The sequence below is a fragment of the Gigantopelta aegis genome, chromosome 5 (genome assembly GCF_016097555.1).
Source record: "Gigantopelta aegis isolate Gae_Host chromosome 5, Gae_host_genome, whole genome shotgun sequence".
NCBI lineage: Eukaryota > Metazoa > Mollusca > Gastropoda > Neomphalida > Peltospiridae > Gigantopelta > Gigantopelta aegis.
Genome location: NC_054703.1, coordinates 17,715,115 through 17,736,984, shown reverse-complemented (window position 1 = coordinate 17,736,984; position 21,870 = coordinate 17,715,115). Strand labels below are relative to the sequence as shown.

The following is a 21,870-nucleotide window of genomic DNA, read 5'->3' as shown; positions in this document are numbered from 1 at the left end:
GCGTGACGTCGGCGTGATGGCCAAGGCCGTCACTATGGGCGGGGGGAGGAGCGGGGATCCTTTCAGTTGGCAAATGAGATTTTTTTTTTTTTTTTTTCTGAGAAGCGAAGGTTTTTTTTTTTTTTTCTAAATGCTCTTAGTACACTTTTTTTTCGTGCCATAGGCTGTGCTTTACGACTGGTATATAAAAGCCCATGGTGTGTATGCTGCTTTCCGGTAAAAGTATTTTAGGCGGGAGCAGCGGGTATTTTCTCTCTCATTTTTAGACTCCGTATCCTTATAACCATGTGCTAGATAAACATACACTCAGTCAGTGTTCGAGAATAACGGTATCCCGATATCCCAGAATTTAATTTTGGATACCAGACTTCAATAACCAAGTATCCCACCGGGATACCGTATAATGTTGTTGGGTTTTTTTAATCCTGCGTTTTTATTTTTCGCTGAAACAATGAAAGTCGACATTTACTGGTGAAGTTAAGTAACAGTGTCGTCCAAGTTTGTTACGATGTTATTTATGAATTTCATTTAAGTGGGATACTAAATTCTCAGGTGGGATACCAGATTTTGAAATGTTAGTATCCAACTGGGATACTGCCCAAAAGTTTTAATCTCGAACACTGACACACAAACACACGCACACGCACACGCATACACAGACAGACACAGACAGACACACACATACATACACACACACATACACACACACACATACACACACATATACACACATATACACACGCACACGCACACGCACACACACATATACATACACACATACACGCACACACACACATACACACACATACATACACACATACACACACACACACACACACACAAGTTTCATTTCTTACACACCCGTTGGTGAGAACATAATGTGTTAGTTATGAGTACACATACTTGTTAACAAATGTACGTGTGTTAACAATTTCAAGACATATGCCTGGCTGCTCCTAGGTGATGGCATACGTCCAATAAAAAACAACAGCACGATGGAAATCGATTACATTGTTATGTATAGTTAACCTGACAATCATGTGTCTGTGACGCATAAGTCAAGCTACAAGTGCAACGGCTGTAAATAACTTTTAGTCGAGAAAGATGTTAAAATTTGCTTAAAACCTGGTTTTTGAGAATATGTAAGAAATAGAGGAAATAGAATAAAACATTCGTGTTCGTTAGACGCTATTTATCTAGTTGTTTAAAAACGTACCAACATTCGTGTTCGTTAGATGCTATTTATCTAGTTGTTTGAAAACGTACCAACATTCGTGTTCGTTAGATGCTATTTATCTAGTTGTTTGAAAACGTACCAACATTCGTGTTCGTTAGACGCTATTTATCTAGTTGTTTAAAAAGGTACCAACAACATTCGTGTTCGTTAGACACTATTTATCTAGTTGTTTGAAAACGTACCAAACTCGCTTTCGCTCGTCGGATACATTTTAAAACAACTCGTTGTGAGATAAGTGGTATCTAGCGGTCACTCATGTATTATTCTCTATTTAACAAATGGTAAAGCATAAATTTTATATGAAATAGTAACGTGTTTAATATCGTGCTTATTACCTAATAGTCGTGTTTCAATCGTGGCCCAGTGACGTCAGGAACAAATGATGCGAGCCTATAAGAATCAATCATATGCCGTCATTTTGAATATGAAAAATACATCGGAGGTGGTATACATTTCTACCGCTGGGAGTTTACGTCTATGCCCCATATAACTGCATTTGATTGATTATAATTCACTTAGTAACTTTAGATAATAACCTAATAATGTACACTAAGAGACAACATGAAGCAATAACAATATTTATTACTGTTTTCATTACAAATGAACTACACTTCGACGTAAGTTTGAAATGTTAAATAACTGTTAAACTACACACAAGCAAGATGGGTTATTCATTACTCCCAGAAGACTCTCAAAAGCGGGGAAATAAAAATCATTATGCACTGGTTTAACCGACCATTTGATTGGGAAGTTTAGTACACTGCGACCAATGAACGGGCACGTACTAAATCAGATGCAACATGCACTGATAACTGCTGCATCACTTGTCAATATAAACAAAAACTCAGGAAACGGAGGACCGAGTACACAATTGCAATGCACCCGGGAGAAGATGAACAAAAGAATATCGGCCTCCCCCACCCAAACCCCCAATACTTGCTGCTGGTAATAACTTGGTACTTGGTGATGCCTCGACCAGAAGCGGTCAGGCCCTTTATAAGGGCCCTAAAGGCAACCTAGGGAGCCACCACAGCATCGTAGAGGTCTAAAATTAACGAGCTACTCTCGATTCACTCATATCAAAACCTATATTAGCTCGGCCATTTACCTTTCGACCGACCGTTCAAAATTGCGCCAAATTCCCTCAATCAAAATTGCGCCCCCTTTTCTCTTTGGCATTTAACTGCTCCATTCAAATTCCATAGCACCACCTAGACCCCCACCCGCCTGCTACTGATTTGATCGTTCTGCTGGTGCTCCCTTGCAACTGCCAGTGCAGGCGGTCCCTCCTCTCCCCTAACCCCACCTTTCTTGTCATGGACAGGCGTGCGCTACAACAGCTTGTTCTGAATGTGCACGTAAAACCCTATGACCTGACATAACGGAGGACGACTATAAGCACCGGCCTCGGTGGTGTCGTGGTTAGGCCACCGGACATAACACTGGTAGGTACATGGTTCGCAGTCCGGTACCGGCTCCCACCCAGAGTGAGTTTTAACGACTCAATGGGTAGGTGTAAGACCACTACACCCTCTTCTATCATACTAACCACTAACAACTAACCCACTGTCCTCGATAGACAGCCCAGATAGCTGAGATGTGTGCCTAGGACAGCGTGCTTGAACCTTAATTGGATATAAGTACGAAAATAAGTTGAAATGAATTGAACGATTATACGCCAATGCCTATGCACCCCACCTCCTGCTTCGTCGTCCCTGATAAACAAACGAACAAAGCATCGAACGAACGAACAAGCAAACACTTACCTTTATTCACATATCCACTTTAAGGAAAATATAGCATAGTAGTTAGATGTCATCATGCCATTAGGTAGTGTTATATCCGCCATTAGATAATATTAGATCCGCCATTAGATAGTATTAGATTCATGCACAGATATTTTATATTTGTACACATTCAAAATAAATATGTTAATAAATGTCAAACAGCGATTCAGTTCGCACATCTTGAATTTTTATATTGGTGTTGGTCATCACTTTATTTATTTGTTTGCATTACCATAGTTTGACACCCAATAGCCGATGTATTTTTCGTGCTGGGGTGTCGTTAAACATTCATTCATTCATTCATTCATTCACTCTGAAGTTAAACTATATTTAGACGAATGTGCGTAGTATCGCTTTGACATCAATAAAGCATATTAAAAAGTCAAATCATTGTTGACGTCACGTCAAAGCATTGTTGACGTTTGCGTGGTAACGTTCTCGGCAATTTTCGTAACTTAACGGAAAATGTCGAAATACAATAATTGGAATGCGCTCCTCCAGACCATCCCGCTGGATCCGCGCCTGACAGGGAATACAAGTAGCGTAGAATTATGTACAGTAGTAATCCATTGTCCGTCGCCGGCAGGAGTGGTGATGATAACAATATTAAGTACATAAAAAAACAAAAAAAATATTCGTTCACAAAAATATGAGCCATTTCTTTATTAAATTATTTGTATTTTTTTTGTTTTTTTTGTTTTTGGGGGGTGGTGGTGGTGGTGGTGGTGGTGGAGTATGTGTATTTAATTCAAGTTAAAATCGTTACATTTCACAAGAAACATTAATTCCCTTAAAATTATGAAAAAATCTACTCTCTTTTTTTTTTATATTTCATAACAAATCTCTCGTCGATGTAGAAGAAAAGCTTGGTCGATTATAAATGGTTCAATAATAATAATAATAATAATAATAATAATATATATATATATACTAGCCGTCATTAATAACGCAATTTCCTTTTGTCAAAATAATATACGTTCCGGTTGGACTTCGTTGACGCTATTCGTCAATGTACATGGTACAGTGGTACACATTATTTCAGCAGCATGTAAAGGTCGACTTCCGGCCTGTTCCCAACATAAGGGGAACTACGCTAAAAACGCATTATCCGGTAAATCGCGCACACGCAACCACTTGGCGAAATAACACTTTGCACGTGCATTTCCTGATACCCGGGCACATTCAGAACACGCGGGTGGCAATGAGTATCTCACTCCTACACGATGCCTCGGTTGAACAACGCCGATCGGAATCAAGCCATTGGCTTGTTGAATGCCGGAAACTCGCAATTGGCCTCAGACCACAATTAATTTCGCTATATGTTTCTATATAGCCTTAGTGGCTATAACATTTTTATTAATATCAGCAGGCCCGTGAAGTTTTGTATGTACCTTTGCCTGCATGGGGGACACATACCCTGAAAAGGACAACCCCTGTTGTCCAGCTCTTTCTCCCAGCATATTGGTTTAAACAGACACACCCTCTAAACCAGGCCGGAGTACACCCATTTTACACAAAAAGCACTACTTTTGCATGGGCCGGAATTACCACAAACAAGTCTTCAATGTCAGCAAGTTACACATGTTTACAAACTACATGCTATCCCCTGTCACTTCAGTCAAACAGTTGCCACTTCATAGCTGTCTGCCATGAAATAATCACAGTCAAACAGCAGACTACTTGCGCGGTGAAACTTCCGGATTTTGGACAACCAAATGGGAAGATAACTGTAATCTGAGGCCAATTGCGGGTAGCACAACGGTTCCACGTGCACCCGTCAACCATTAATCGGCTCCTCAACCGATATCAGACGACAGGGACCGTCAATGACCGCCGTCGTTCGGGCACACCACGCGTAACGACCAATAGACAGGACCGGAACATACGGTTGCGGCACCTGCGCAATCGGTTTTTGACAGCCGCAAGCACTGCCAGGACTGAAGTGGGAACCAGGGGACGACTCATCAGCGCCCGAACTGTCCGGAGACGTCTTGCCGCAGCACGACTGCATTGCCACCGACCCTACCGTGGCCTTATCCTCCTGCACAGACATCGTCAAGCAAGACTCTTATGGGCTAGGAATGGTGGGCATTTGCGACCCAGGAGATGGCGAGATGTCATCTTCTCGGATGAATCGATATTTAACGTGAGTGTCACGGACAGACGTCGTTGCATTTACCGCCGTCGTGGAGAACGTGTCGCGCAGGCCTGTGTTCTGGAGAGGGACCGCTACGGGGGCGGCGGAGTCATGGTTTGGGGCGCCATCAATGCTGACTTCCGGTCCGAACTCGTGGTGGTACAGGGAAACCTTAATGCGCAACACTACGTCGACAACATCCTGCGGCCGGTCCTCCTCCCATTGATGAGACGGCATGGCGGAAACAGGCTCGTCTTCCAGCAAGACAACGCTCGGCCGCACACTGCCAGGCGTACACAGGCGTTTCTTCGTGCCCACCATGTCACTGTGTTGGACTGGCCAGCAGTTTCCCCGGACATTAACCCAATAGAGCACATGTGGGACGAGCTGGGACGTCGTGTTCAAAACCAACCGAATCCACCACAGAACTTCGCGGAGCTGCAGCAGGCATTGCAGCATCACTGGGCAGCAATCCCACGCCTGTGCATGTCCATGCCTAGGAGGCTGCAGGCGTGCATCGCAGCACATGGAGGTCACACGAAATACTGACCCCCATGACTTGACATCGCCAGAGACGTTATGCGCGATTCACTGTTGGCGGCTGACAGTACCAGTCAGATGGGCCAGTGGTTGGTCTCACTGGTGGTATCAGTTTCATTTTTGTGGGATCTCGCATAATAAAATAAACCATGATCATATCCGAGATTGCGTTTTTATTGCCGCCTAGTATATATATATATATATATATATATATATATATATATATATATATATATATATATATACTACTCAAAAGAATTTAAGGGTCAAACATTTATAACTAAATAAGTTTCAGAGTGTATTAGATTGATGATGTAAACTACACCAAAAATTTAATTTATTGTTCCATATTTACAAAAAAACACAAATAAACGTCACTGTATACAAGAAAGTCACATGACATGCTGTCAAAGTTGAAGGTTGTCAAACATGGATTTTACACATTAGAACATTCGTTTAATAGTGTGTGAATTCACTCCTGGCGCGAATACACTCGATACATTGTTGCCTCATGCTGTTGATCAGACGTCTGAAGAACTCTTGGGGAATGGCCTGCCACTCTGCCATAAGACGTTGATCCAGATCATGAAGGTTGGCCGGAGGGGCATGGTTATCCCGAACTCTCCTGCCTAATTCGTCCCAGGCGTTCTCTATTGGGGCCAAGTCAGGCGAATATGCTGGCCAATCCATCCTGGCGATACCTTGTTGTCTGAGAAAGTCCGTTACCACCCTGGCGCGGTGGGGTCTGGCATTGTCATCCTGCAGAACTGCCCCGCCGCCAATCTGCTGAAGGCCTGGGAGAACCAACGGCCGGATAATCTCATTCAGATAGCGGATTCCATTCAGATTGCCATCCACCACATAGAGGGGGGTCCTGTGGTGGATAGAGATGCGCCCCACACCATGACGCTGCCACCACCGAACCGGTGACGTTGTCTAACGTTAACGTCAGCGAAGCGCTCCCCAGGACGTCTGTAGACACGAACCCGACCGTCGTTGAACTGGAGACTAAACCTGGACTCATCAGTGAACATCACTCGACCCCACTGAACACGTTGCCACCGCAGATGAAGCGTGCACCAGTGACGTCTGGCCGTTCTGTGACGTTGTAGGAGTGGTGGTCGAACAGCCTGGCGACGGCAGCGTAGATTATTAGCTCTCAGACGATTGCGTATGGTTTGATCAGACACTCGAGTTCCAGTCGCAGTCCGCAGATTGTCACGTAATCGGCGTGCAGTGGTTGTGCGTTGACGTAGAGCCATATTGGTGATGTAGCGGTCCTCTCTATTTGTAGTGCTTCGGGGTCTTCCCGAATGTGGACGATTTCGAACAGAATTTGTTGCTTGGTACCGTTGCCACAGTCGGCCAACGACACTCTGACTGACACCAAGTCTCAGAGCATCATTTCTTTGCGTATTGCCATCCTGAAGCCAAGCAATAGCCCTTCCTGGATCTTCGATAGTCAGTTGACGTCGTACCATTGTCGAATTTGGAGTGTGCACCGTACACGAACGCAAGCTCCAATTATACGGAAATTCAGCATTGGGAACATGGAATACACATGCAAAGCGTGCAAATGAAGCGTTTTGTGAAAAAGCAAGTTATGGGCACTTAGCAGACCTTTCGCTTTCGCCCTAATTTACGTGCAAATGTAAGCATGTTTTCGCCATTAGAACTAGTCGACAGTGTCAATGACAGTGGATTTTAATTCATTTATGGGTTGCTTAGACCCACTTTCGTCAAAATGGAACAATACCATGCGTGACATTATGGTCTAGCTAATATAATTGACATTCAGAAAATAATGTCGAAAATATCATCTGACCCTTAAATTCTTTTGAGTAGTATATATAAAGCCTGAGAGTGCAGCTTTACGGTACATTCACTGAAGTAATAAACAAAAGCTAGGAAAGTATTGAATCAACAAACATTTCTTAGTGCTTCAGGGTGACACATAAGAAACGTGGGTGTTTTTTGTGATGACGTCATAAAGACAATTTCGGCAGCGAACATATTATGTACATAATTCGTTAAATGTCGAATAGGTTTTGAAATAAGAAATGGACATATTTTAATTAGCTTTTGCCCACACCCGGCTTCTGTTTTTGAGATTTTTCATATTTTTAAAAACGCACGTGCGTCTGAGAAGTACTAATAACAGTTACGGACTCAAGTTTTAGTCTAGTTTTAAGGGTATTTCGCTGTTTCAGGGCCACAGATTCTTGTTTCACTCTGTTGTAACTTTATCCAAACGTGTTACAGGCTAAAAGATTGAGTGTAAATGTTTACGTGTTGAAACTAGGGTCTGCGGCTTTAAAATCGGAATCGGGCAATTTATTAGAACAGGCCTTTAACGTCACGGTCTAGTATTAATTTCCCATCGATATTACACACGGCGTGTAGGAAGCGACGGCGTGTATTTGGCAACTGTTTATTAATTCCAGAATGTGAATATGGTAAAGCAGCGCGCACCGCGGATGTGCCAGTTTGAGGAAACCTTGTCAGTTTCGTGTCGTGTTCCCAATGAGCACGTGTTGCGAATCGATCAGCCCGGGCTGGCAGGGCGAGATGGAGAACGGATTAGGGAAGTAAAGCTAAGTGACAGCGCCAGTGTCAGTGTCGTGAAATATTGCTCCGTGCTGGAAGAAAAACCGAGCTGGAAGGAATCTGGGGCGGTGTTTGTACGGCCTGCCCATTTATCAATGGAAAACAAAATGAGGGGCAGGTCAGATATTGATCGAGAAAAAGTTCGGGTGCAACTAGCGGAGGGGGGGGGGGGGGGGGGGGTCCGCCCTAGTGGCCACACAAGTGATTCAAATGAAAACAACCCTGTTTGTAAATATACAGTGGCGTAGGAAGGTGCTGAAAAGTGTGTGTGTGTGTGTGTGTGTGTGTCGGGGGGTGGGGGGGGGGAGAGACACACACATATTTACACACTTTTACACTATTATGAAGCAAATATAAAGCAAAATATCTGAAAATAGTTTGCGAGCTTCCTGTAAGACAATGAGTTAAAGATGACCAACTGTTTGAAATCCAATAGGTGATAATTAATAAATCAATGTGCTCTAGTGGTGTCGTTAAAGAAAACGAACTTTTTAAACTTTAAAGTTATGTGGTTACAATAATGGTAAAGGATGAGAAATGCTGTTAAAGGACCACTATCTCATTTTAATGATTTAAGAACAACAAGAAGACAAACAGATGCCGTATTAATATTCTTTCTTCATATTACATCTGTCCATTACCCAATAACGTGTTTAGTGTGAATTTGAACACCCTAACAAGGCCTCTCTCTAACGTGTCTAAGGTGTACAATTAGTGCACGACGGTGTTTGTTGTCTAAACATCACGGGGAACCGGGAATCGGTGCGCTGACCTTGTTTCTTGTTTCGAGCAGGTCAGAGGTCACATTCATAGAAGTTCATCTATGTTGTTTGTCGATTTCTTAAATGGGTTTGTTAGGGAGGGTTCATATTTTTAAACCTTTAACCTTTTTTGACGTTTACAAGTTAGGAAATTAGAAAATTGCCTGATTATCATCTGCGAGGAGGGGGAGGGGGGAGGGGGAGCGGGAGAGAATCAGACAGAGAGAGACACAGAGCGAGAGAGAGACAGATACAGAGAAAGAACAGAAATAATCTATAATACTCACTTTCGTCTGTCTCTCTCGCTCTCTCTCAAATATTTGACATCCAATAGCCGATGATTAATAAGTCAATGTGCTCTAGTTGTGTCGTTAAACAAAAACAAAAAAGCACGCACTCACACATATACATGTACACACGTGTGTGTATGGAAGTATTGTACTATTTACAGAAATTGTATTTCAAAATGGCTAATCTGTTTAATTGCTATGACCGCCGATGCGAACTGTGTTGTCTTATTATTAAACTGGTATCGATACTGGGGATTTACGGTCAGACATTCAGGTCAGAATGCCACGTGTTTGTGGGTAAGTTGTTGACCCGTGGTCAGTAACACTTTCCATATGTTGCACGTGGTTTCACTGTTTGGCCGATTTCACACATGAAAACTCGCAATAACAAACCGTGTTCAGTAAATGCCATATACATACACTATGGCAGACAACACTACCATGTGTACAGTTCTTCACTGGTTCCCATACAATATGTAACACGTCAGCTACCGACGCAGATTAGCGCTGGCCGACGTAAACTAAGACCATTTGTAATAAAATCCAGTCTTAGACGGTCTACGTCTGTATCGAACGTCGACGTCTGGCTAATTAATGGAAAACAGGCTTATTTATGTATTTATTTACTTATCTTATTGATTGATTGATTGATTGATTTTTATTCGCCTTCTCCACCAAAATAAAATATATAATGAAATAAAAATAAATAAATTAACAATAAAAATAAAAATAAACAAATAAACAAGCAAACAATAAAACTAAACAAACAAGCAAACAATAAAAATAAACAAATAAACAAAACCAAAATTTGAAATAAACGATTTAAAAGTAACAAATGTCCCAAATACGAATTCAGGGGTGCAGAAAGTACTCGCCCGCTCGCCAAATGCGAGTAACAATTCTGACTGACGAGTTACAAAATGCAACTACCCGTCCGACGGGCGATCTGTCTTTTTCTGACTGACTGTAAATTTATTTTGTGTATCAGTATCAGCCATGCCAAAATTCTAAACCATTCAAACAAACTGTTCAGAATGATGATGAACTAGTTCAAATACACAATTCATGTTCCGCATTGACGAATTATATATATGTTGAACAATAATATATTGTTCTATAGGCCAATCTAATTAAAATTAGCTCCACTATTACATGTGCATCTAACAGCAGCCAGTTGGAGCTCATGTCCACCAATCAAAACCTTACTTGCAGAATCATGACAGTGATTTGAAAATAATTTGAAAATAGTCCGCATTATCCTGAGGGTATACGATATGTTTCATGTGAATTACGAATGCCTTATTTAGACCGGTAGAACTAATTTTAATCAGATTGCTAACAACACTGCGTAGTCTTCAATGTCCAAGTAACATTTTGTCTGTAAATAATAATTTAAATATTGACCCATCACACTTCGCCTTTTATAACGTTATTTGGTAGCATACAAATTCTAAAAATATCGGGCAAGTCTATTTTAGTGGCCGCAGTACAGTGAACCATACCAATACGTACGGGATGGGTTATCAGTCTTCAATTTTACATTAAAAATTATTTATTTATTTATAAAAAAAAAAAATACTAAATCAGTCTTCACTTTTACATTACAAATTATTTATTTTATAAAATAAAACATGTTTTAAGGCATTCGTAATTCACACGAAACATAATTCGGAATGTTTTCAAGTTATTTTTAAATCACTGGCATGATTCTGCAAGTAAGGTTTTGATTGGTGGACATGAGCTACAACTGGCTGCTGTTAGATCCACATGTAATAGTGGAGCTAATTTTAATTAGATTCTTCTATAGGCTGGTGGACTAGTAGAAATTCTGGTGGGCTAATACATTTTAGTTGGCTCTGGTCCGGCGGGCTGGTGAAATGTTTTCCATTTCTGCATCCCTGCGAATTTGTACATGTTACATACACTTTAAAATTTCGTTTCTCACTTTGAGAATGAACAAGTATGCAGTAAGTGTTTGAGAATGAACAAGTATGCAGTAAGTGTTTGAGAATGAATAAGTATGCAGTAAGTGTTTGAGAATGAACAAGTATGCAGTAAGTGTTTGAGAATGAACAAGTATGCAGTAAGTGTTTGAGAAGGAAAAGGTCGTGGTGTCACACTGATGGACAGGTATGGACGATTACCACGCCTGTCACACAATTATCTAACAGCAGTTAACACTCAGAAGGTTATACAGCGGAAATCAACACTACACGGCTTTTCACATTAACGTCCCCACCGACGGAGCGGCTTCCTGTAATTTACGTCACACTTGTCTAAAAACGCATAAGCGTACGAGACGGAAGGTCAGGGGTTAACTGTCCCCGCCCCTGATGTTCCCCACCCCAGACAACACCCCCCCCCCCCCCCCCCCGCGTCCCCTAGTGAATCGTCCTGCTTCTTCCCCACTTCTTTTCCCTATCATCTTTCGTCGTCGTCATTACAGGGGCGGATCCAGCATGTTTTGTGAGGGTACAAAGTAAAAAAAAGGGCACATGAAGCAACTCGTACAGAGGGTAACCAATATGTTGTTTTAAAGCCAGAAACACAGACGCACTGGAATCCGTGGATCCTCTTCTTCAACATCATTATATTATTATTACAATCACACAGCAACCCCCACACCCTTCCTCCTCCTCTTTCCCAGAATAACACTCAAAGCATAGAAAACAGTTCATTTAATCTTTTGCGTATTTAATTTTTATTTTTTTTTTTTTTTTTTTTTTTTTTTGTGTGGAACACAGGTTATGCTGAAATGTATAAAATATCAATATTATGTTTTACAATTTCAGATACTATCTGTCATTGGCTTCACGTGATCCGACGCCAATCATCCAGGACGGCATCATCTTTAAATAATAAACAGGTAAACAGGGATACCATAATATCCATTTTATCTATTTTATGCAGTATCAAAACATTGTTGGTATATATTATGACAGACGGATATAGGTAGGGATGAGAGAGACATTCAGACAATTATACAGAGACTCGATATGTGTGCGTTGACATGCGTGTGTACGCGCGTGAGTAAATTATTCACTGGCTATTAATACGAAACCGTGGCCCAAAGATATGTACAGGTATATTAAAAACACGGCCTAAGAAGCTTATTGAATTGCGAAGTACAAACTACCTGAAGATTGACATCGAGGGCCAGATAGAATCAAAGCCGAACTATGCGACAAGGTCTGTAGCAGACGATAACCGTCACAAAGCCCGCGCTTTCATTTCCCAGCGTGAGCCTATCAGCGGCAGCTGGCGTAAGGCGATACCCATGCTCCATCAAGCTTGCGATTTTCCAGGCAAATTAACACAGCGGTAAACTGCACTGGCACTGGCAAGAGAAATCCCACCCTGGGAGGACGAGAGAGGATTTTCTGATGGTTACAGGCGCTCATTTTAACCCCGACCTTCCAGCACACAAAGAGCCGCTTGATTCTCCTCGTCGCATTGTTGTGCAGACGACAACACTGTGCTCGGTTCTAACATGGCGTGTATGTGTGTTTTTTCTCTCGCTGACAGCTCGGCGTCGAGAAATGTTGAGTGATTTGTTTTTGATGGAAGACAAGTCAGTTTATTAGGAGACCTGTGTACCGCAGCCAGTAGATCAAGGCAGTGTCTGGTATTGGATTCTGTCAATCTGTCACTGCAAGTCAAACTGTCCGCCATGTTGGTCTGTGTTCGAACACTTTTTAACAGTAGTAAATAACGGAATTCCGTGTAAGGTTTGTAGATAAATAGTTGGTTATTGTTTTGATGAAAGAAAACCCGAGCTTACTGGGAATGTGGGGTTTTGTATAGCCATTGTTTATGAATTGTCAACGTACGTTAAATTGTCCGCCATGTTGGTTTATTTGTGTACCAGTAAATAACCGGACTTCACGTACAGTATAATGTCGTTGTTTTAGATGGACGAAGGCTGAATTTGCTGAGAATTGTGTGTACCGTACTGGGTACAGGCCATAGTTTATTAATTGTCAGCGTACGTTAAATGTGTATGTTGTATTCGTACATAGTTGGTTGTTCAACCTGTTGTTTTGATTGGGTTAAAATCAGTTTACTGTGAGTTTGGTATGCAATATTATAACGATTGTTTATTTCTCAAACTGCAATCTACTATCCGCCATGTTGGACTGTATGCGACACATTAATTGTTACAATAAATAAGATGGTGTTTTCCACAGTTAGTAGTTTAATAGGAAATCAATGTGTTGTACAGTCATGGTTTATCTCTCAAATTGTCAGAGTTACTGAGAGTAATGTAAGTGTTCAACATTCATATTCGGGATCCACAGGTAGGGTGCGTGGAGTGCGCACCCTTTATTTTGCAAGACTGTCAAAGTTTCTGCCAGAGGGTACGAGGGGCACAATTACGTACTCTAAAATCGTGAAAACTAATGGATAATTTTTTTTTTTTTTTTGAATTTTGAGAAAAATTATAGTTAGATAATTACTGTTTAAATGTTGTCAAAGTAAACAAAATGCACAGTCCAATTTGAAAAAGGTTTGAAAGCCATACCCACCTAGCAGAGACAGTTATGATCTGTTTTGTTTTTATTACATACCCTCAAGTTATTTTCTGGCAGAAAGCTTTACGAAATATCATAAAAATTGGCTATAATATTTCACACTACTATATCACCTATCGTTTCAAGTTCCTTTAACATTTGGCCTCTGATGTTTTTTCAAATTCTTCCATCCCCTCCTGTATTTGAATATGTATTTTATCAACAGAAATAAATACTAATAAAAACTTCAAATTGAGAAACCTCGTTTGTATTTAAATAGCTGCTTTTAAAATACAGTTGTTTTGATGGAAGAAAATTGTGAATGTACTGGTAGAGCTTCTCGAGTTTTATCAAAATCCATCAGCCATGGGATCAGTGATTTTACAAATCCACTAGTCATGGTTAAAGGGACATGCCCTAGTTTTTAAACACTAATGCATATTTTTTACTATTAGAGCAGTTTTTAATAACTGAAATCCGACATTATTTAGATCTTATTGATTATATTATCCATGTTCGTATATTCGAAGTGTTTACGGTCATCCTGGTGTTTTTAATATCAAAAAATACATTTCTTATAGTTTTAAAAACGCACGTGCGTCTGAAAGTAACAGTTATGGAATAGAGTTTTAGTCCGTTTTCAGAGGGTATTTCACCATTTCAAAGTCACAGACTCATGTTTCTCTCAATTGTAATTTTATCCAAATGTGTTTCAGGTTTGTATATTAACTAAACTTAGTGTTAATTTTCACGGGTTGAAACTAGGGTATATCCCTTTAACTAAACTTAGTGTTAATTTTCACGGGTTGAAACTAGGGTATATCCCTTTAACTAAACTTAGTGTTAATTTTCACGGGTTGAAACTAGGGTATATCCCTTTAACTAAACTTTGTGTTAATTTTCACGGGTTGAAACTAGGGTATATCCCTTTAAACATGTATTAGCCTTACTGCTGTATGTTCTGTAAATTTTATCAAAATACTAGAAAGTAACAAAAAACAATCAACCAAATGTATTCAAAGTACTTATAATCACTATTAATAATTATTAGTGTGCAAAATGTAATATTTTAATTTACAAATACAAATACAAATACCATTAACTATTCCAAATAAATTAATATATTTCTCTGTTCACTTACAAACATTCACTGTAACGTGTAAGTTACTTTCAAACATTGTTTGCATTGCTGAATTACTAAATTCCCAATGGCTGACTATAAATGTTTTGATGTATTTTATATTTATCGATAACGTCAGCGACAGAACCACGTGACACCATCATTTTAACTTCGTACGCATTTCGGATTCAATTCTCTTCTATCGTACTGGCGACGGGATGTAGCCCAGTGATAAAGCGATCGGTCTAGGATCGATCCCCGTCGGTTGGCCCATTGGTCTATTTTTCGTTCCAGCCAGTGCACCACGACTGGTATATCAAAGGCCGTAGCAGGTGCTATCCTGTGTGGGATGGTGCATATAAAAGATTCTCTGCTGCTAATGAAAACATGTTGCGGGTTTCCTCTCCAAGACTGTGTCAAAATGACCATATGTTTTGACATCGAATAGCCGATGATTTATAAATCAATGTACTCTAGTTAATGAAAACAAACTCTATGGTAGCCTACTCTAATGTTTGCACATACACGGTCAGATTAATTGGTAATCGTGAAGCAAACAAACATCGGATCATTTGAGTTTTCTTACTATGACACTATTCAGAAACTTAAGACGCTTTTAATTGGAATGAATGCAAAGGAAATTCAACACTAGGCAGTGGCGTAGGAAGGTGCCAACAATTGGGGGCACACTTTTATATTTATACATTTTTACACTATTATAATGCAAATATAAAGCAAAATATATGAAATATGGGGAGCATATGCCCCACTTGCCCCCCCCCCCCCCCTCCCCCGTTTCTTACTCCAGTGCTAGGAGTTTGGTTCTATAAAACTTTTATTATAGAAAACCTGTATTATAGAAAACCTGTATTTCATTTTTAAAGAGGTCGTTTGAATTATCTTCATCCCTATAAAACAAATAATGCTCAGTTACACACTGAGCAGGCGACAATGTTTTTATGTCATTATGTACAGATTCTTCTGTACAAATAAGGAAAAATATGCTGAAATAAAAAAATATATTGTTGTTTAAAAATATCTTAATTTATTTAAATGTAGCGTGTTAAAATACTACGGTATATTTGTTGTCTATGAAGCCAAAACGAGGATATCCCAATGTCTTTTCGTGGAAATTAATAAAAGATGGGAGGCGAAATTGCTGCTTTAACGTAAATATATCATATGTCTCGAAACACGATTTGAACATTAATTATCAACTTTAGGTATAGTTGTGTTGATGGAAGATAACTTAATTCGGTGTTGATATTCAAGTTTTAAGTTTCAAGATTCTTATTCATTGAATTTTTGGATAGATCACCTTTAAATGTATTCTAATTTTGTTTGAGGTTTTGAATTTTTTACCTGAAGTGAAAACTAGATTAAAAGGTATTTTATAGCTACCTTTTCGTTATATTTTAAAGGGACAGACCCTAGTTTCAACCCGTGAAAATTAACACTACGTTTAGTTAATCTACAAATCTGAAACACATTTGGATAAAGTTACAATTGAGTGAAACATGAGTCTGTGACTTTGAAATTGTGAAATACCCTCTGAAAACTGCCTAAAGCTCGACTCCATAACTGTTACTTCTCAGACGCACGTGCGTTTTTTAAAATATGAGAAATGCATTTTGTGATATTAAAAACACCAGGATGACCAAAGACACTTCGAATGTACGGAAATTGATAATCTAAATCATAAAATCTAAGTAGAGTATGATTCCAGTTATCAAAAACGGATATAATTGTCACAAATATACCGTAGTGTTTAAAAACTTGGGTATGTCCCTTTAATAATAATCAGACTTAAAATGCTAACCGAAATCAGAATTAACTTACATTTTAACATGATAGCAGCTTTCTTGTGATTATTATTAAACAATAAAATTCTATTTTTCAGACATTCAAGTGAGTCTACGAATTCAAACATCTTCAGCGCATCTACTTGTGACTAAGGGTTAACACGAATAGAAACGAATATCTGGAGAAAAAAACTTTTATTTTACATCGACACACACGGAAAGAAGAAATATCGTCTGGTAAAATTCTATCATCTGCCAAAACAAATTGTTGTCTACTGAAAAAAAGTGTTTACTACAATTCCAATTTTGATTGAGCTCCAATGACGTTCCCAGACCAATAATCTGACAGAAATTCCAGTTAAAACTCAAGAAGAAAATTCTCGTGTTAATGTTTTTTGATCGTCTGCTGAAGCGAGATCGTGTCGTCTGCTTCGAGTTGTTAGCCACGCCAGCTGGTTTGTTTGCTTTGATTGACATTCCAGAAGTACCTGGTGTTGTCAGCGGTTCACTGAAGACTGCGCTCAGACGCACTGGTATGTCCCTAGTACTGGTGGGACAGTAGCCCGTGAAGACCGCGCTCAAACCGACTGGTATTTCCCAGTACCGGTGGGGAGATGGCATGTGATGACAGGGGCTGTCAAAGCTATCATAGATCAGCGGGCAAACTCGCCACCTATTAAAACAGATACGGTTGTTCAAGGAAAACCAAGTGTGAATTCAGAGTTTCATACTGGAAAAAAAAGTGTAGATCCAAACAACAGCTGAGTGTTAATCATTTGATACTGGAAGAAGTCAATCACAGGCCATACAGAAACAAACACGGTTATACAGAGAAGAACAACAGTGCGAATTAGAAATTTTATACTTGATACATTTCAGAGTGTGGAATAAGATTCGTCTTCAGGATTAATATTGTTAGAGCCGAATCACCTCCAGTGTTAGGCATTGTGATTTTATTATAAAGTAACTAAGCATTACGCGAAGTGGATGTTTGTAATTGTGGACAACATTCAGAGATAGAGAACAGACACGTGTTATAAGAACTATAGTACAGGACAAGTTCACCGACCTTATAACACTTGGATTTACGTTGGTGGAGTTGCATACTCACCTTAATGAAAGAGAATATATTTTTCTAAACGCTAAAATTGAAAACAAAGTCTAGAGACAAAAACATTTTTTGTGACCCGCAGCTTGTGGATACTAACACAGTTCACTAACGTTATAAAAAGTAAATATAGAGTGTAGTGTGATCCGTAACTTGGCAGACCACTTCACGGACACCGGTAGCTATCTCCAGAATCAAGGTGAAGCTACTCATCTCAATTCTCTTTTTCTTCGGGACAACATCGTCTGTGTTCCAACAGTTGCTGAATAAAAGTCATCGGGTTTTTGTCGTCCAAGGCCAGGGTACTGACTATTGATTGTATACATTATTGATCAGCCAACTCGCGCATGTCCTGTAAGCAATTACAGTATGTAAAAATAACCCGCTCGTATATTCTTCCTTCTGTTGGCGCGCACCCCGCGTACGGTGATAAATCACGTACTAGAATAACGTACAGAAGGCTGAGTGAACAGTTGACTGATTCCTTGATTCCTGTGTCGAGTATACGGGCACACCGCGATACGACAGAGTTCTAACTGCACGGATTTACAACAGGCAATAGGATTCGCCAATACGCTTTAGATTTAGCAGTGTACTCGAGGCACGATCTCTTTATACAGCTACCGTGAGGCCGAGGACTACAAACACCTCTCTGACAGAGGTTCACGGACACGGTAGACAAGAGTCGTTTAAGGGGTCTAAAGGACTGGTGTACTAAACTAAGCTGGACCTTTCTTGTTGCAGGAATCACGTCTAGAAGAAGACATTCAGTTTTTATTATCAGTGACAGTGTTGGAAAGTTCACCTGTAGTTCGGATATTAGGCGTGTAACAGATTGGATATAGGTGTCAATTATTTGTCACATTTGACGGAGGGAGACGTGAAACACTCGCAGGGTCCAGGATACACCCAGGTCACCATTCGCTGTTCTGTGTGTACAGACCTAAAACTAAAGTTGTGTCATCCCTGCAAAACAAAACAAATATCTAATACATGTGTGGAAAATGAATACAGCACTGTGTGAATCATTGAACAGTTTACAATAGACACCAGTCATCTGGCGCTGTTTTAATATTTACTACAAAACCAGATCGACCAAATACTGTCCAGTGAAGAATCACCTACAAAAGAAAGCCTTGATCCAGTCAACGCATGAAGTGTTGAGAAATTCGGTGATCAGATTACAGTACTATCGTGTCATTCATTAACACCCCAACCCACAACCAAGTGTACTTGGAAACATAACCTGTAGACCAAACTTGACGCTCAGCCAGTGGCGGATTACAAAATCAACACAGGGATTTTAATACATGTTTGTTGAGGTGTGTGTTCATTCATCCATTCTTGTTTTGAAAAACAGCCAACGTCGTCTGCTTCTATTGTTGTAGTTCGTCTGATACCGCCGACCGCCATCTTGATTAACTGTTGTTCCAGGCTGGTTATTGATTGTGCGTCGTGTCCGTCTCCATAAGCCGCTTTACAAGCGTCAGATGTAAACATGGCGGCCAGTTGTTCGCTTGTTTCCCACACTGGGGCAATGTTCGTGGAGTGTTTGTGGAAGAGACTCCTCCTGCTGTGTGTGTTGCTCGTGCTGACCAGTGAAGCCACGGTGGAGACCGTCTCCGACCAGCCGAAGCCCGTGTGTACCGTTAAAGGCCGGGTATACACGGAACTCAAGTGGTACGGGTACCTCGTGCAGAAGCCTCTGATGCGGAAATGGGCGAAGATCCAGTACCAGATCACATACCCGGTGAGCGAGTGCTGCACCGACCTCCTCATCTACTACGACGACCAGATCCGCGAGTTGAAGGAGGCGATGACGTGCCAGGAGCGCGTCAACATCCTGCCGGCCAACAACCACCAGGTGATCCCGCTCTATAAGAACAACCGCACCGTGGGCTGCAACGTGTGGAACGAGACCGGGGAGCCGTACTACGTGTGTCTCGGCGAGAGGGTGTTCCGCTCCAGCGGGGTCAGGACCTGGTACTTCGCGCTCAGTAGGTGCGATGCTCGCAAATCACTCAACTTGAACTACGTTTTCAACATTTCTGGTTACTATGGCGACTGCGAAGCCGACCCATTATCCAAGGTACTGACGGCCCCCGCGCCCGTTTCGGATCGGTTTTGGGTCGTGGCTGTTGCGCTGGGAGTTGTGGCCGGAATAGCGCTCATACTGGCGTCCGTCTTCCTGGCTCTGTGGCTCTTGAGTCGCAGACGAACAGGAAGTAAAGGTAGCTCTGTGACGTCATCGCAGGCTACTATGACGCAAGATGACGTATTCTACGTCAATCCGTCGCTGTCTGACAGGGAACAGACCGACTACAGCCAGTCTAGTTCGGAAAATTATTACGAGGTGATTCCGGAGAGAAGGAGCTACGAAAGTATAAACGCTCACCTGACAGTTCCCGGGCACGGCCATTCGTCGCGCCACGCCCACGCCACGTTGCTGAAGGAAATGCGGCCATTCGCCACGACGTTTGTGTTTGACGACTACCCACCCCCGCCGTACCAACCTCCCCGGGGCATGCCCAAACACCACACTCTCCAACACCCACAACACGGACAGCACCAATTGGTTCATCCACAGGCACACGCGCATGCGCACGCTCACATGCACGCGCACGGGCCTCATTCATTACCTCTGCAGCATCAACATCCGCTTCAGCAGCGAGAGCGCCCTCTTCAGACTCATACGGAAACTACTGCGTAAAAGGAGGGGGACATTATCGTGTATTTAAAACAAAAATCAAACAATAGTATTTGAAGACAATAATCATAATTATCAGGAATTTCAATACAAACTGGTGATTTCTATTCACTGGTATGTCTAATATTTAACAGTCATGCTATTTAACCACATTTGCATTTTTTATACATCGGATTAGAAGTTGTAGATACAGACTATATTGTTGTGAAATGGAATGACTGAGTGAAGGCAAACACTGCTGTGAGAATGTGTTGCACGTACAGCACATACCAGTGTCTTTTTTATGTGCAGGGTATCCTAGCGACACGTGTATCGATTATATGTTGTGACGTCATTTTCTGGAATGGAAAATCCATCCATGGATTGAGCACCACAACATAACTGAACAAAGTCTGCCTATGTGTGGCCAATAACAATGCTTCATTGGCATGTGTGTGTTGTGACGTAATTTTCATTGGACAGGTTGGTGGTGAATTTCTCCAAAACAACCAATAACACATAAATATGGCATCGGTGTGTTATGGAAACATGTTCATTTCCGCTGTAGTTTTCATTTATATGTCGTGACGTCATTTTGATGAACAAAGTGTGTTTTACATTTCCTCATGGATTAATAGACTGAGCACCACAGCACGAACTATTGATAGTTCCACATATAAACTCGACATGTACCTCGGGAATACTTCTCCATTGGTATCTGGTCATAAGCTTTGACGTCATTGTCATTACGTGTGTAATAAATTGCTCCATCACGCGAGTACCTAACAATCAAAAAGACAACCGGCTCAGTGAATTCACTGGAGCAACTTTACTTCTTTTCTGCCGTTTTTTTAATGATTTTTATTTATATGTACTGACGTCTTAAACATGGTTGTCGTAAATTCCTCAAGATGAACTGAGCACCAACTTTGCTCAAACGGAATTGTGGTGACTTTTGAAAAGCGTGCACTGTTTTGATATGTTTTATTTGAGGATTTACTGTTTTCTTATCAATGTGGAATAAATAAGTATTGTTTCCATACCTTGAAAATAGGACTTATTGGTGTATTAATGCTATTGCATGGATATGACTGAGATGTGTGGATGTAACTGGTATGTATCAGGTAAATTGCTTAAAATGCGAGTAATGCAAAACTCTGAGATTAACTGGGAAAATATGTTATATAAATACAGAACGTGAATTAGCAGTAAGGTCAACTAGGTATGGGTGGGTGGTTAGAGTGTTTTCATCCCATTTCACTTGGTGTTTGTGGAAAAGATATA

General features: G+C 40.8%; 1 protein-coding gene across 5 annotated transcripts in view; it reads left to right on the top strand.

Moving 5' to 3' along the window:
- LOC121373332 overlaps positions 1–21,637 on the top strand; it is a 54,514-nt gene extending 32,877 nt beyond the window's left edge. The window contains exons 2-3 of one of the 5 annotated variants that reach the window (XM_041499904.1): positions 12,152–12,225; positions 16,891–21,637. In XM_041499904.1, the coding sequence (XP_041355838.1) occupies positions 19,399–20,610 (1,212 nt within the window). In that variant the 5' untranslated portion in view covers positions 12,152–12,225; positions 16,891–19,398 and the 3' untranslated portion in view covers positions 20,611–21,637. Of the gene's footprint in view, positions 1–12,151; positions 12,226–12,712; positions 13,088–16,890 lie in introns of those variants that run through there. The other 4 variants (XM_041499906.1, XM_041499905.1, XM_041499903.1 and 1 more) reach the window with 4 other exon arrangements.
- The last annotated feature ends 233 nt before the right edge of the window (positions 21,638–21,870 follow it).